The following is a 17,085-nucleotide window of genomic DNA, read 5'->3' on the forward strand; positions in this document are numbered from 1 at the left end:
CGTATACATAGTGTTTCCTCCCAACCAGCTGTGTGCCGTGAGAGACTATCCATGACTAGTCTTTTGCCCTGCCTTAATTTTGGCCTTGTTTTACTGGCGCTTCTACTCTGTTTTTGTTTGTCGGTGTGCCGTGAGATTTTGCTAATGTCAAAAATATGTGCTTTGCCTCAATAAGGGTTAGTAAACAACTTATACTGTATAAATAAGCTCGCGGACCGTAACGGAACCGACGGTACCCCATCAAGGCAGCGAATGAGGAAGAGGGCGTGTCGCCCGTGCCGCTTGCTTCCCCGCCGTGCGGTGACGTCACACTTCTCTGCGCTTCTGGACTCGGCTGAAGAAGATGGCGGCCTCCTCAGGTCTGTGTGCCAAACAAACTAGCATTTAGCCAGCTTATAAATATAAATATTACCGCCGAACCGGAGCTCGCAGCCACCCCTAGTCACGCTTTGGTTCCGCCGCGACGCTCACGAGACTATGGTTGAATTAAAAAAAAAGACACAATGGGGGAAAAGCGCTATGTAATGCATGCAGCTAGTGTGTTGCTAACTAGTAGCTGAGGCGTTGTGGGTAGAGCGGAATAACTCATGAATGCGTCTCACTGAGAAAACGGACACATTGTGAAGGCAGTGACGCGTTTTAAATTCATTTTTTACTCTTTTTAAACAAACCACATAAACGTAAGGAATGCCCGCTAAGATTAGCCGGGCGACGGTAACGTTGTGAGTGACCCAGCGGCGTCCGTCCATTGACTGTGGATTGGGTGTTGCTAACTGGGGCTAGCCTAGCCGCAGTAATAAAGCGAGCGTGTGGCTCATGATTAGCTGCAATAATGTGTTGACAATGGACTCATATGGCTAGCCTGATAGCATGCACCGCTATCTGCGGTAGATTATCTCCATGTCAGGTGACGCTAGTGGCGTCTACCCGCGTTAGCATTCCTATCATTTTTTTTCTTTTTAAATTATCATTGGTATACACCTCATGGGGACTTTCCATATGCTTCGTTGTTTTGAAGCAGTGTGTGTCTAAAGCTGTTACCGTCTATCATTGTCATGCTTTGTTCAGCAAACAGCTGTAGCCTGTCCTTTTGCGAAAACGAGTTGGCTGCCCTGTAATCATTGTAAAAGCGCTTTTTAAAAATATCGCTTGATGTTAAAAACGCTTTCATTCCAACTGTTTGAAACGAACCACATTTAAAGCTTCGTCGTGACACCGCTTCGTGTTTAGCATAGCCAGGTGTTGTGTTTCTCGTGCGTAAATAACATGGGGTTAAAATAGCAATGGGGTACGCCCAAAATATATCAGAGCTCGAAAGTGCTGCGGTCTATTTAACAGAGAAGTCAAACAGAGGTGTCAAATCCAAGTACAGTACAGAATGTTAAAAAAAACAAAAAAAAACCCTGCCACAGTTTGGCTTCAGTCCACAGGTGCTTCTACCCAACCGGCAGGTAAACTAGCTACACGGTGAGTTGAAGCACCTGTGGCTAAAGCCAAACCGACAGGGTTTTTGCTTTCTGGAACTGGATTTGACACCTCTGACGTCAAAACTTATGTCATATACAGTCGTATGAAAAAATTTGGGCACCCCTGATAATGTTCAAGATTTTCCTTTATAAATCATTGGTTGTTCGGATCAGCATTTTCAGTTTAATATATCAGATAGCAGACATACACAGTGATATTTGAGAAGTGTCATTAAGTTTATAGAATTTACAGAAAGTGTGCAATAATTACTTCAACAAAAGTAGGCAGGTGCATAAATTTGGGCACCCTTGTTGTTTTATTGATTTGAATACCTTTAGCACTAATTATTGGAACACCGTGTGTTTGGTAAGCTCAATGACCCTTGACCTACATACACAGGTGAAGCCAATCATGATAAAGGATATATATGCTACATTTGAGGACGAGTAAATTGTGTTTTGCCATTCAGAGTGACGTCACATTGTAGTCCGCTGGTGAAGTCGGAGTCCTTTTTTTTTTTTTTTTTTTTTTCTTCCGACTTCTCGAGTGGAATTTCCGAGTTCAAGGGGGCGTTCCCACACACACTTCCTGGTTTGAACTCGGGAAAAGTCCGACTTCCGACCATCCTCGAATGCAGCATTAAGGTGGCCAGTTGCAAGTTGTTTTCCTCTTTGCATCTTCTCTGACGAGTGGCAATGTGGGAGCCTCAAAACAACTGTCAAATGACCTGAAAACAGATTGTTCAACATCATGGTTTAGGGGAAGGATACAAAAAGCTAGCTCAGAGCTTTCAGCTGTCAGTTTCCACTGTGAGAAACCTAGTGTGGAAATGGAAGACCACAGGCACAGTTCTAGTTAAGGCCCGGACTGGCAGGCCAAGAAAAATCTCAGATAAACAGAGGTGAAGGATGGAACAGTCAAACTTAACCCACAGACCAACTCCAAAGACCTACAACATGATATTGCTGCAGATGGTGTCACTGTGCATCGTTCAACTATTCAGCACACTTTGCACAAGTAGATGCTGTATGGGAGAGTAATGCGGCAGAAGCCTTTTCTGCGCTCATGCCACAAACGGAGTCGCTTGAGGTATGCTAAAGCGCATTTGGACAAGCCAGCTTCATTTTGGAATAAGGTTCTGTGGACTGATGGAACTAAAATGGAGTTATTTGGACATAACAAGTAGGGATAGACCGATAATCGGCCCCGGCCGATATTTGGCATTTTGACAAATATCGGCATCGGCCATGTTTTGAATCTGAAGGCCGATAAAGCTCACTGAGCAGGGGATACTTGCGAACGTAGCGAATTTGGGGTTTTCATCAGGATTTGTAAGATGTTCGCAGTCAGTTTTTATTTGTCGTAAACACATTTGGAACATATTCACACAATTTTTCACCGCAAAAATCTTTTTGAAACGTTTTTACGAACCCTAACAAAAACCCCAAATGAGCTACATTCACATGAATTTGTTACTCAGTGAGAAATTATATATAGTTTGAAAGAATCCCCCCCCCCCCCCTCCCCATTTTACTGCAAATGAATATCGGCTTGAAATATCGGTTATCGGCCGACTTGACTACAAATAATCTGTATCGGTATCGGCCTTGAAAAAACCATATCGGTCTATCACTAATAACAAGGGGTGGTATGCAGGGCGGAAGAAGAACACAGCATTCCAAGAAAAACACTTGCTACCCACAGTAAAATTTGGTGGTGGTTCCATCATGCTGTGGGCTGTGTGGCCAGTGCAGCTACTGGCAATCTTGTTCAAGTTGAAGGTCGCATGGACTCCAGTCAAGTATCAGCAGATACTTACGAACAATGTTCAAGAATCAGTGACAAAGTTGAAGTTGCGCCGGGGCTGGATACTTCAACAAGACGACCCTATACACTGCTCAAATTCTGCTAAGGCATTCATGCAGAGGAACAAGTACAACGTTCTGGAATGGCCATCTCAGTCCCCAGACCTGAATATTATTGAAAATCTTTGGTGTGATTTAAAGCGGGCTGTCCATGCTCGGAAACCATCAAACCTGACTGAACTGGAGATGTTTTGTAAAGAAGAATGGTCAAAAATACCTTCAACCAGAATCCAGACCCTCATTGGAAGCTATAGGAAGCGTTTAGGGGCTGTTATTTCTGCAAAAGGAGGATCTACTAAATATTGATGTCATGTCTCTGTTGGGGTGCCCAAATTTATGCCGCTGCCTACTTTAGTTTAAGTAATTATTGCACACTTTCTGTAAATCCTATAAACGTAATTTAACTTCTCAAATATCACTGTGTTTGTCTGTTATATGATATATTTAACTGAAATTGCTGATCCAAACAACCAATGATTTATAAAGGAACATCTTGAAAATGATCAGGGATATTTACAATTTTCATGGTAACCTATCCCCCGTTAATCGCTGATAAACTCATTCATTGTTTTTGTGGTCAGACCAAAGTGATAGCAGTAGTGCTTTGGCGCCATCCGGTGGCATCTTGGAGACAATGAAACCGTTTCAAGTGAGTTGAAGAGCTCTATTTAGACAAAAGTAGTCCTTTTTAGTATCCAGTGGCAATAATTGTAAATCCTTTTAGTATGGCGTGTGTAGGTGGCAATTACCTGCAGATTTTTGCTATTGGCGGCAGTGCTCAAACCATATTGGTTCACTGTAGTTTGGAAACTGTACTGGTGCGTCTGCTAATACTGTAATAAAAAAAGATTGGCTCAGAAATACAGGCGTTCTTATTGCCAAGGAAATTTATGCCTCAGGCTATAATATGGAAAAATAAGTAATATACCTCACTGTCATACAGTAAAATTAAGCTGACACACAAGTTTCAAATTGAAGCCAGCTTGGAAAAGGGTATCTGTAACTGACTTGTAACATACAAATACATTTTTTTGCAAATAGAACCCAACAACCTATTTTCAGCAGCACAATCACCAATTTTTGGGGTTAATAATAATATGCTGGGCAAAATTTAGGGGTGGATTGAGCCAATGTTACTCTCCGGACGCCTGCTGAGATTGCTGTAGATTTAAGTCAGCAGTCCTCCTCGCTAATTTTTGCTCTCTGAAATACAGGGAGGCCACATAAAACCATTTTTAAAACAGTTTAACCACTCCCACATACCCTTTAATACATTTAAAACTGTCAAAACATACTTTTCAGATGCAAAAAAATGTGCAAGCATAAAATGTACAGAACATAATCTTAGTAATGGAAGTGCCGTCTGTTGTGAATACCCCTAGATGGCAGTAATACCTAAGGTATGGAATTCTTTAGCTGGTTGTTGGGCCGGAACTAGAAATAAAGCATTTTTAATACATCAGCTGCATAACTCTTCTTCCAAAGCATATAGAGGAGATTTATATTTAACTGAATGGTCAGGAAGGATCTTCCAAGCCTTTGAAGGGGTTGCATTTTTTTTATTTAACATGCCAACTTTTACTGCTTTTAATTTGTGTTTTCAATTCTGGACAGTATTTATATTCATGTAATGTAAAAATATATTTGTAGTTAGTTACATGAGCGATATAGCAGGGTTGCATAAGGTGAGCCCCAATTCCAGGTTGACGCAGGGCAGGAGGCATCATGGCATCATGTTATCTTCTACAAGAAGACGGCATAATGATGGAGAGGGGACCAACAGTGCCAACAGTCAAGTAGTACACTCCATTTTTGCCTCAAATTCGTCCTTTATTGATTAAAAAAAAAAAAAAAAAAAAAAAGTAACCATCAAAGAAGATTGTGACTTTGAAAGTGGAAGAAGTAAAATGGAGTGCAGGGATGATTCAAATGTTTTCACCCCTTTTGTAAAATGGTGGTAAAGACGACTAGATTGTTTTTAAGTGCTGGCCACTTTTCATATCATCGTTTACAACCCGGCGAACGACTGTCAGTCTGCTGTGTTCAGTGCCAAAGTTCCTCAGAGCATTTCCCATGTGTTGAACGCTCCTTCTTGTGACATTTTGATTGAGTGTTTTGCAGCCCTGTTATTAACTGGGCTGCTGTTACCACGTCGGCCAGAAAAAAAGAGCGGCCATTACCCTCAATCATTTGTTCAGAGAAAATCAGTAGTCAAGCCTCCGTGTGCTCCCCGTGGAGCAAGTCTTTGCAAATGGCTGATTCATGAGCATGTCCATGCTGAAGCTCTTTGTCAATATGCATTAAGATGCTCTGACTGTTTATAGTACCAAAAGGGGTGTGCACACTAATCAATTGATCGATTTGTGGTTAGAGTTGATACGACAGTCAATTCATTGTTTTTTGAAGCAGCATGACATGAGCTACATCCTCTCAGCATTTTATTCTTAACCCAGTAAAAGATTAACTTTGGGGCATAATTATTAGGGGTGTTAAAAATAATCGATTCGGCGATATATCGCGATACTACATCGCGCGATTCTCGAATCGATTCAATAATCGTCAGTATCGAATTTTTTTTTTTTTTTTTTTTTTTTTTTTAGGATTCACACCTTGAGCATGGAAGAATGTTATATGAACGGCACATTAAGCCTTAATATTTTTATTTTAATGCTGTTCAAATGTGAAACAGATTGCAAACTGTTTGTGTACAGTGGCTCACGGTTATAAGCCTCAAGTTTTAGATAAATATATTCATACAAATCTTACAGTGTACATGTACAAATTTACTGATAGTATTTTCTAAATTTGAATGGAAAAAAATCGCAACAATCGACTTATAAATTCGTATCGGGATTAATCGGTATCGAATCGTGACCATTCGTATCGGGATTAATCGGTATCGAATCGAATCGTGACCTGTGAATCGTGATACGAATCGAATCGTCAGGTACTAGGCAATTCACACCCCTAATAATTATAGTCATTCAGGCCTTACTAGTTTGCTGTATAAATAGAGATCCTGTCGTCACGTGACTTTCTCTCACGTGAATGACGTACTTCAGAACCCAAACAAGGCACCGTTTGATTTTACGTGAATCGGTGCTCGGAAGTACCGACCCAAATCGGTCCATACAACAAAAATTACCGTCTTTGTTACCCATCCCTACTCAAAATGCCATCGGAGTTGGCAGTTTCATGCAAGTCTTGCAGTGTTATTGAGGTCTGTTAGCCACTACTAATTGGACCAATAAGGGCTGCCGAGGAGGGCTAAATACTAGCGTTTATCCGTCATCTTTCCGCCCAAGAGCATTGACAGTTACTCTGATGAAAAGGACATGATACACATGCGCGAGGTGGACATATTTAGATTGCCGAAGAAGTGTCAGGAGTGTTTTTTTTTTTTTTTTCCAACTTGGCGACACTGCTTGTAGAATTAGTGAGTTCTTTCAAATCTGATCATACAAAGTAGGGGCGTTAAAAAAAAATCGATTCGGCGATATATCGCGATACTACATCGCGCGATTCTCGAATCGATTCAATAATTTTTTATTTATTTTTTTTTTATTTTTTTTTATTTTTTTTATTTTTTATTTTTTTTTAAGAGCTCAGAATTGTTCATTCGGTAGTCTTACCGATTCAACGTCTTATCATCATTGCCTTTTTTTTTTTGTGTGTGTGTGTGAATCGATTTTTAAACTTCCATTTTTAATGGAAAAATATTCAACAAAACGTCTGACTTCGGGTTAGGATTCGCACCTTGAGCATGGAAGAATGTTATATGAACGGAACATTAAGCCTTAATATTCTATTTTAATGCTGTTCAAACATGAAACAGATTACAACCTCTATAAGACTGAAATTTCAAATAAATACATAATACATTTTCATATAAATCTTACACTCTACAAGCTTACTGATTAGTATTTTCTAAATTTGAATGAAAAAAAATCGCAACAATCGACTTATAAATTCGTATCGGGATTAATCAGTATCGAATCGAATCGTGACCTGTGAATCGTGATACGAATCGAATCGTCAGGTACTCGGCAATTCACACCCCTAATACAAAGGCTTTACAAGTTGGTACAATCCGAATTTAGTTCCCGTTTTTGTGTGCTCAAAATGCCATCAGAGTTAGCAGTTTGGTGCAAGTGTTATTTAGGTACGTTAGCAACCTAGCTTCTAGATTGGCCACGGCCGCCGACATTTATGCCGTGAAAAGTCTTCTTTTTTTTTTTATGGTGTTGCTCAGTTATTAAATTCAACTGTGTAATTAATATCTCTTGAACTGTAGCAGCACACATGAATGGAACAGATCATTCCCCCCACAATTTGCGTGTGCTAACAGTTAGCATCTGCTGATTCATCCACCATGTACAAAGTGCAACATTGGCTATGTATTGATTCTTCTTTTTTGGTAACCTGGAGCATGCTGATTTTTATTTTTTATTGATTGATTGATTTATTTTTGTCTCTTCTCGTGACAGCTGGTCCGCAGCAGCTGTCAATCATTGTCTAATAAGTGTGGCGTTTGCTGTTTGCTCAAAGTGGCAGATGTGTTTTCTATCATGCCAAAATGGCTGCGCTAACGGCCATTTTGGGACGCATAATATCAATGTCAGGATCTTTATGATGCTGTTGAATGACTTAGGTAGACGTTAGAGAATAGACAAAATGGTAATTAAGCTTTAATACCAATCACAGTTTGATGTAGGACTTTAGTAGCGTTGAGTATGCTTGAAGAAAGTGTTTTGTCATGTAGCTTTTTTAGCCATTCATAATGGTCAACAAGAATCAGGTGCGCTTTGTTTTGTCTCACTTGAATGTGAAGAGCGTTGACTCAGAGCTTTGCTGCCTTCTGTACACGCTGCCCATCAGAATTTAAACCAGGCTTTTAATTTGATTGAAGGGCTATTTAATCTCCCTCACCCGGCCTCCATTAATTTACTATCCAATAGTGGTGTAAAAATAATGTTTTTGTTTTTGTTTTTGTTTTTTACAAAAAAGATGTTTATTTTTAATTTCGTGTGACTGTTCTCTACTACTGTTCCATACTCAAGGATGGAGATACATATCAAGTTTCCTTTGATTAATTAATGTGTGGGTGATTGCACAGCGCAGGACATAGTAGATGGATTTGGATTTGTGCAACTGTTTGATGCTACAGTTTGCAGTGACAGAGGCTTTGTCAGTGTCGGGAGTTCACAACAGCGTCATTCCCAAAATATGTCAGATGGTGGATAATGGTTGTTTTTTTTTTTTTTTTTTTTTTTTTTTTTTTTTTTTTTTTTTAATGCATATGTATATTTTGTGCACCCTTGAGTCCTGTGGTCCCCAAATGGAGCGGGAGAAAAGGCTTCACTTTAGTATTGTCTGTCACTAAGATCTGCCATTTCCCAGAGATACCAGGACTACACAGAAACACGATTACGTTGAAGTCCAAAAGATAAGCATAGCTGCAATGTTGGTGCAGATTAATGGTGACTGGGTGACGGTATTTGTTCCGCTCCTCTTATTAAAAACTGAAGAAAAAGGTCGAGAAATCTCATGGTAATTTTTGGTTAAAACTTTAATTTCTTATCAAAAGTATTGTTTGTTGCAGGAGTTATTAAGGTCCCGCGCAATTTCCGCTTGTTGGAGGAACTGGAAGAGGGCCAGAAAGGTGAAGGCGATGGTACAGTGAGCTGGGGCTTGGAGAACGACGATGACATGACCCTCACGCAATGGACCGCCATGATCATCGGGCCAGCCAGAGTAAGAACTTGTGCCTTGATGCGGGCCACCCCAGTATCGCCATATATTGTTTGGCACCCTTTCTATGAGGGATGTCACGATAAGGGCAATATCGTGATATTAAAACTGCCACAATATCCTCGTCGTCATGTTCACAATATTTAAAAGGAACACATCTGTTAAAAAAAAGTCAGGTTGATTTCCATTTGTGCAGTTCTAGCACCCTCTAGTGGCTAGTTTATTAGTGCAATTTAATTTTCATTAGGGATGTTTTGGCCTTTTATGTTTAAAATCTATGCTAATTGTCAGATGTAAGGAAACCTAATTTTCTTGTGAAGCAATCCATGTGTGATTGCATTACCAAGTAAGTGCCTCAATATTATTTATATTGTAAATAATACCCTTTATAAATAACCCTTTGAACCCCTAAAAAACCCTTTGTAAATAACACCCTTTCTATATCACAGATTTTTATGTATATTTTTTAAGGTATCGTTTTTATAGTGTCTTACTTTATACTGACTCCTGACCCTTGCATGTTGGAAAGGAGAGCCACAGTCTTTAAACTGCATTTTTAAATGACATCTGTTGTTGTGTATTACACATTGCAGTACTTTTGAATTTTGCACTTAACAAATATCTTGTATAAAAAACAAAAACTAAAAACTAACTGGCTCTGAAAATTCCACTAGGTACATGTTAACCACACAGGCTGTTCAATACTTCCAATATTTTCGATACATTTGATTAGAGCTGCCATAATGAATCGATTAATTGTTGATTATCAAATAAATCTGCAACTATTTTAATAATCGAGTAACCGTTTGGAGCCATTTTTTTTATTTACAAATTGTCCAAATACTCTGATCTCAGCATATCAACAGTAATTGTTTATTGATTTCTGTAGTCTTTGATGAAAGAAGACTGATTATCTTCTGTGTTTAATCAAAATAAGACATTTGCAAACATCTTTTTTACGTTGCAATACAATGACCGAACCAGTAACACACTACCATCAATCTACCTTTTTTTTAATCGCTGTATAAATATGAAGTAATCACTGCTTAATAAACAATAACCAGGAGGGGAAATGCTTTTGTTATACACTTCAATGCAAAATTAAAATGAATCAGATTAATCGATTGATTAATCAATTCAAAAAATACTCGATAGTGACAACACTACATTTGATGCTGGTTTTGGTGTGTTCAAATACGTTTGCAATGTTTTTAAAGTGTGTGTTTGGATGAGGGTTTAAAACTTAATAAAAGTTCTTTATGCGGTCTCCATATCGCAAATTTTCACCTTCGGGTCTGGAACGTATCCCCCCGCGATAAAAAAGGGTTGCACCGTAAATTCACTTTTACTCTCCTGTCTTTTCAGACCAATTACGAGAACAGGATATACAGCCTGAAAGTGGAATGCGGACCCAGGTACCCAGAAACAGCCCCGACTGTTAGATTTGTTACAAAAATCACCATGAACGGGATAAATAATTCCAACGGGACGGTAAGCCCACTCCCTTCGTTATTTCCGATGCTGCGTTTGTTCACCTGCGTCACCTGTCAACTGTTTGTGTTTGTCTCGCAGGTGGACTCGCGTAGCATACCAGTATTAGCCAAATGGCAGAATTCTTATAACATTAAAACTATCCTTCACGAGTTAAGGCGTCTTATGATGTCCAAAGAAAATATGAAGCTTCCGCAGCCACCAGAAGGACAAAACTACAGCACTTAATCACCGTGGATTGTTTTGACCCTCTGTCTTAAAAAGCCTACGTAGAAATATCATTCAGACAACGACAAGAAAACAAAAGAAACATTGCACATCAACAGTATTGTCCATGCAAGAGCAGGATTGGACTCTCATATTATGGCCTGGCTCTTTAAAAAAAGAAAAAAAAAAGTCCCTGCAGTTGAGTTTAAAAGATGCCAAGAAGAGCGAGCAGTTAATGAAGTGACTATTTTGTTCAAGCTGTACCAGCAAGAGTGCTGATTTCTGCTTTCCCAACTGATCACTGATGAAGTTGTGTGTACACCAGGGCCCCACCAGAAGACCCTTTTTATTTTCCGTTGTTTTTCACATTCAACATGCAGATGGCGCCATACAGAACTGTGACTATAGTCTCCAAGTAGTGTCACGAGGTGAGGAAGATTTTTTTGTTTTTTTTTGTTTTAAATAAATATATAAATATATACTATGTATTTGACACAATACCAATGCTTCTGTTCTCGAGGTCTTTCTCTCTGACATGTAACAGACGTTGAAGCCTGTTCTGTTCCGGAAAAAAACAAACAAACAAAACTTGCATTTAACTTCTAGTGAAAATGGCAGGTGACTGAGCTTGTGATTTTGCTGAAATTAAAAACCACTGCAAAAAACAAACAAAGTCCCAAATGCTTTTTAACTTGTTCTGTTTTGTTGTTGGTCTGGGGTCCACCATGTTTGTGTGGGGTTACTACCTCTTCCTTTCACAGTAACGTTCATTGAAGACTCTAAATCGGGCATGGTGGAGAAATTAAGACATTTTGGCAATTTCCGGGTGGGCCCGTTTTCCAAATGTCCTACTCAGGGCTCCTAATATTGCAGCCAGAGCTTATTACACTCAAAGGTAGGCCACTGACTGCACTAACTTTAAAAAAAAAAATTTTTTTTATTGCGGTTACCACCAAGTCACAATAACATTATTTGATACAAGACACCACTGTAACTATATGCACCCTGTCCATACAAAATAACCTATTAGGAGGCATAACAAAGTCCCAAGTGTTACTTGTCATGGCAGCAAAGCATGCTGGGAAAACCTGCTTGTGATCTTAAAAGTTGGCGTCAGTCTGCAAGTAGGTTTCAAAAATAAGAGCGCTAACAGGAAGTGCCCAATAACTGCCTAAATATTGCTGGCTTAACAGCGTTTGAGAAACTATATGTAATCTAAATTGTGAATAGTTGTGAATGAAATTGGAGAGGGTCCATGTCAAGTTTCAATTCACTTCTTTCCGTCCCCTTTCATTATTTGAATTTGAGCACATTACGAAAAGTCAAATCTAACTAGGATTAAAAATGTTTACTTTTCTGCCAATATATTTCTTACTGTGATGCAGTTTTTGTGTAAGAGAGTTTCACTTGCCCCAACCCTAAATCACCTAAAATTGCCTTTAAAAAAATCACTTAAAGCAAGACTTGGGGTGCACAATCAATCATGACAAGGGTAGTTTATTCTTCTTCTTCTTCAAAAAAAAAGAAAAAAAGAATTTGAGTGGAGTATGTAATAAATGGCAGTGATTACTAACCGGAGTTGAAATGAAGATGCTGAGATGAGCATTCTAGAAAGCTGCTAAACATGCAGCACAGTTAAACAGAGAGCCATCCATTTTCTTGATGGTGAGCCACACCCTGGACCAGCCAGAAAAAACATAGCTAAATTCACCATACTGGTTAAATACATCACATGATTTACGGATGCCATGTTATTTCTATTCCCAGTATCGCCTTGAATTGGCCTAGTTAGTTTTTGGCACTTAATCACTACATTAATTCTCATTGTACAAGTAAATATTCAGCCTTTTAAACTTCCCAGATGTTTGGTTTCTTCATCTAATTATCTAAAGTGGCTTTGTGCGGCTCATCATAGTGTGGTCGCTTTGATCCGTTTCAAATGATGCGTCACCCGCTTAATGAAGCGCTTTTAACTCATTCACTGCCTTTGACAAGTATACTTGTCAATTGTATTTTTTAGAGCGGTGCTAAATGGGGGCGAATCTGAGCATGCTCCACTGTAAATATCAAACTTGGAAACAACTTTACTGATGCCCAACCACCGGTAGATGACATCATTGCCCCATTTTATAGGAAATAAACACAGTTTCAGAGTCCATGGGAGAAATGGCTGTATTTTGGCAAACCTACATTTTTCTGCTGTCAATTATAAAAGAACGGGACGGGACAAAAAGTAGGGAGTCTATTCTGTTATTTGGTAGATTCGGTTTATATATAATTATTGAATGTAATATCACGTGAGTACTGGAAATGTAAAAATTTTCTATAATGACTGGCAGTGAATGAGTTAAAAGACTTTTTATTTCAAAAGGTGGAATCGTGCAAAATTAATCTTGTTTGCTTTTATGGGGAATTTCTCTTCATGTAGCAACACCACAATAAGTTGACACCAGTTCAATCCACATTGGTGTTTTCGTTGATTCTGCATGGCGTCTAATATAAGCCCGGTAACATCATGATGGATCATGGGTTTTGAAAACAGACCCAAAATTATGTCAGACAGATCCCTTGCCACATGGCAGCCATAACAGTAGGTCACGCCTTCATACAGGGGACCTTGGTCTATGACAGTTACTGTCCTACAGTGTCAACTTAACAAATTTGTACATGTCAGAATGTGCCGGAGTATATCAATAACATACTAACATATCGTCACCGTCCTGTGAAAAACACAACTTTTTTTCTCTTCATTTTTGGGATGTCTGCATTCAGTTTTCATTAGTGTTGTTCCGATACTGTTTTTTGGCCCCCAATACCGATTCAGATACCCATCTTTGCAGTATCGGCCGATACCGATACCTAAGGTTTTTTTTCCTCAACATGAAAAAGCTGTCCTGCCATTGGTTCAGAGCATTCAAGGGCCAATAGGATATCTTAGATCGGTAAGCATGTCACATATCAGTGAATGTCATGCACAAACAAGACACAAGATGTTGCATCCAAAATCCCATATTAGCTTTGGAATTAATGGTATCGGCATTTTACTTGTGAGTAGTCATCGATACCGATACCACTGTTTGAATGCAGTATCGGTATCGGAACAACACTAGTTTTCATCCCATAAACGTAAATGTATAAATGGAAATAAGTTTTTTTCACAGGGCAGCGATGATTTACTAACGCATTATTACAGTAAAAAACAGTACTTAAGGAATTACAGTTGTAGGTCAGGTAGCAAAAAGCATGCTCCCCCCTTACCTCCCATTTTTCATTTATGTTTTGGCCTACAATTGTTTTGCTACACAAATGTACTGTACTGTAATCCCCCCCAAACATTTGTGCATTGCCTTTCATAAATTTAGCTATTTGTGCTTTTTTTCCCTGTGGAACATAGCTATTAACCGAATAACTCACCTATTCGCATTTTTTTTGGTGTGTGTGTGTGTGTGTGCTTTGAAATGAGTAAATAAGTGGTGGCATCAACTTTCCTTGGCCTCACTATTACAAGATGGCGCTATCTAAATAGGAAAGCCGTGCCGCAGTTTATGTCAAGGGCGTACGTTGAAGTGGAATGTCTGGACTGACTGGGAGGAGCTAAGTGTAGCCTGGTTTGATAATGGCAGTTGTGATAATGTCTGATGAGTTTCAAAGGATTGTTTTGGAATGATGGTTTGTCAAGTTTTCATACATGCATTAGTGTGGGTTTGTGGCAGTCTGCAGCTCATTCTGAATTGCATACAAATTGTGGCTACATTTAATCACAAGACATGACTTGTATTGTGACTGGGCACGCTGTCTCAGTGTATGTTTGATGTAATCATGATGAGTCACAGGCTCAACTCCGTGAGCAGATAAATGTATTTTCCTTTTTTTTTTTTTTTTTGCCGTTGTCCCTCCCCTACTGACCTGTCATCTCTATTGTATTACCCTAGAGGGCGCTGTGCCTCCACCCGGGCATCGAGTCCCGCGGTGAAGTGACTTCTTCTGTGTGACCCTCACAGGCTGCTTGAGTGCACGTTGTCACGCTTAAGTAAAGTGACATGTTTAGCACTTAGGCTTGCAGGAGGTTGCTGCGGTCGCAGGCGTTTGTAGTGTTGTGAGTGTGTGTGGGTGTGTAGTAGCAGCATTGTGTGTACTCTTTCACTTAACGTGCGCATATGTGGGTGTGAAGTGAGTCAGTGTTTTGCCGCAGAAGATGACCTCACGCCCTCCCCTCATGGGGGGCCGCAAAGGCAGGATTTTGACTTTGGAGAGACGATATCAAAGTGTCTAGATGGCTGGTCTTCATCCTTTTCACTTGATTTGTTTGTGCCTCCTCTTCCTCCACTCTTCGAGGAAGTCATGAATATGAAATCTCAAGTCTGTTCACTTGGCGTAGCCCCCCCAACAACAACAAAAAAAAAAAAAAAAATATATATATATATATATATATATATATATAAAAGAGAGCCTCTCGGGTAGTGAATATTTGTCACTTTTTATTCAGCACGCTCGCTCAAGCCTTCATGTTCCCGCCAGCTTATTTGAACAGAAACAGTGAATCGGTGCTCAAGGCCCGTCACGCTCATCTTCGCTTCAAAACTTGACACCTGCACAAAGGCAACAAACATGCATTCCCACAGATAGTGGCCTCGGCTTTAATAATCAGCACACCACCAATTAGATGTAAAGTCTGCATGTACTTTATCTTTTTGGCTGCCTGGAGGGAAAAAAAAAACAGCTTTGGTGTTTCTAACTGCCTTTAGGGGTGTGCATCTCTTCAATAAATCAATAAAAAAAATGTGATGCATATCTTTGATTCAAAGACAAAATTGTTACAGTTCGATTCGGTATGATTCAGATTCAATTCATTATGTTATGAGTCAGTTCAGGTTGGTATGATGCAGTGAGTTTCTTCCTTGATTTGGTCTTCTCCAATAGTTGAATAAATAATCCCTGGTCACTCGCTACTTACTTACTGAAATTATGTACAAGGTAGTCCTCAACTTACGAACACAATGCGGTTGTTTGTAAGTCAAATTTGTTAGTAAATCAAATCACGTTAAATTTTGTTTCAAAATTACATTTTATCAAGTTATTTAAAAAAAATATAAATATGTAAAAAAATGAATCTAATTAAATTATATACCTTATATATACTTTCTATACAGTACATACATTAACTCATTCACTCAAGCAACCCCCTTCACTCCCGGCTGTTTTACTGGATTTTGACTGATTTTGCAAGGCCCATAGATTATTGTGTTCTATTGATATAAAATCATGAAACCTGCCAAAGAAATATTATAGTCAGGAAAAAAAAAAAAGTATATTTCTATCTTTTCCGTTTTGCAGCAATTAGCATTAGAATATAGCTAAGTTTCATCATTATTCACAAATCTGTTTAAAACGGTGGGGAAAGGAGCTTTTTGCAACATGGCCCTGGTGGATCTCTTATACTCTGCTGCCACATGCTGGCCGTTTTTGTAATAACTACCATTGCTTCAAGCATTCTCTTCGGTTTAGAGGCTGCATCAAAGCCTTCTGTATGCTCTAGCATAAAAAAAATAAATAAATAAAATAAAAACGCATAAATACGTCTTTGGGAGCAAATGAGTTAAAAAAAACATACATTAAATTACATCATCCATCAATCATCTGAACCACTTTTCCCTCACAGTATATTAATTAAAATTTTTACACAGTGCAATACAAACAAAATAAACATGCCTACTGTACATAGATGGTGGAGGGTTGTGGCAGAGAGGGGTACTACAGTACAATACTGTACCATAATGTACGATGTGGCGCGCACTTAAATATTAACTTGTACGCAAAATACAGCTTTTGTCAGCCTTTGTTCGTATCTGCGAATGTTCGTAAATCGGATGTTCGTAACTAGAGGACTACCTGTATTATTAATTAAAGACTGCGGTTCTACAAATGAAGGCCTCGCCTCTAATATACGGCTAAAACCGCGAACAGATGCCTGGTACTCTCTGCAGTCAGGTAAATAAATACCCTATTTTGTCTTCTTTTACGATGTGAAAATATAGCGTCTGTAGGGTGGAGCCACGGGAGCAGTTTAGTGCTCTAGATGGGATGGAATGCCAGCAGCGGTCGAGAGGGACATACATCTCGTCTGCAGCCGGCAGACTGTCGGAGGCGGGTCTCTGCTGCCAGACCGCTAACCTTTCACCCTCTGGGGCCAAAAGGTCCACCTTGTGTTGATACTGTAAAAAGCCTTTCTTTCTTTCTTTCTTTCTGCTTACTCACTGGAGAATGTGTCCTTTTCTACTTTGTATTGCTCTAGCACCAGACAGTG

The 17,085-nt window shown here is 39.3% G+C and overlaps 1 protein-coding gene across 1 annotated transcript; it reads left to right on the forward strand.

Moving 5' to 3' along the window:
- The first annotated feature begins 201 nt into the window (after nt 1-201).
- ube2v2 (ubiquitin-conjugating enzyme E2 variant 2) lies at nt 202-11,454 on the forward strand. Its single transcript, XM_077516898.1, has 4 exons — nt 202-359; nt 8,935-9,086; nt 10,449-10,574; nt 10,656-11,454. Exons 1-4 carry the CDS (start codon nt 344-346, stop codon nt 10,800-10,802), a joined length of 441 nt encoding a protein of 146 aa, XP_077373024.1. The 5' UTR covers nt 202-343; the 3' UTR covers nt 10,803-11,454.
- Nucleotides 11,455-17,085: the final 5,631 nt, after the last annotated feature.

The sequence above is a fragment of the Festucalex cinctus genome, chromosome 1, assembly GCF_051991245.1.
Source record: "Festucalex cinctus isolate MCC-2025b chromosome 1, RoL_Fcin_1.0, whole genome shotgun sequence".
Classification (NCBI taxonomy): domain Eukaryota; kingdom Metazoa; phylum Chordata; class Actinopteri; order Syngnathiformes; family Syngnathidae; genus Festucalex; species Festucalex cinctus.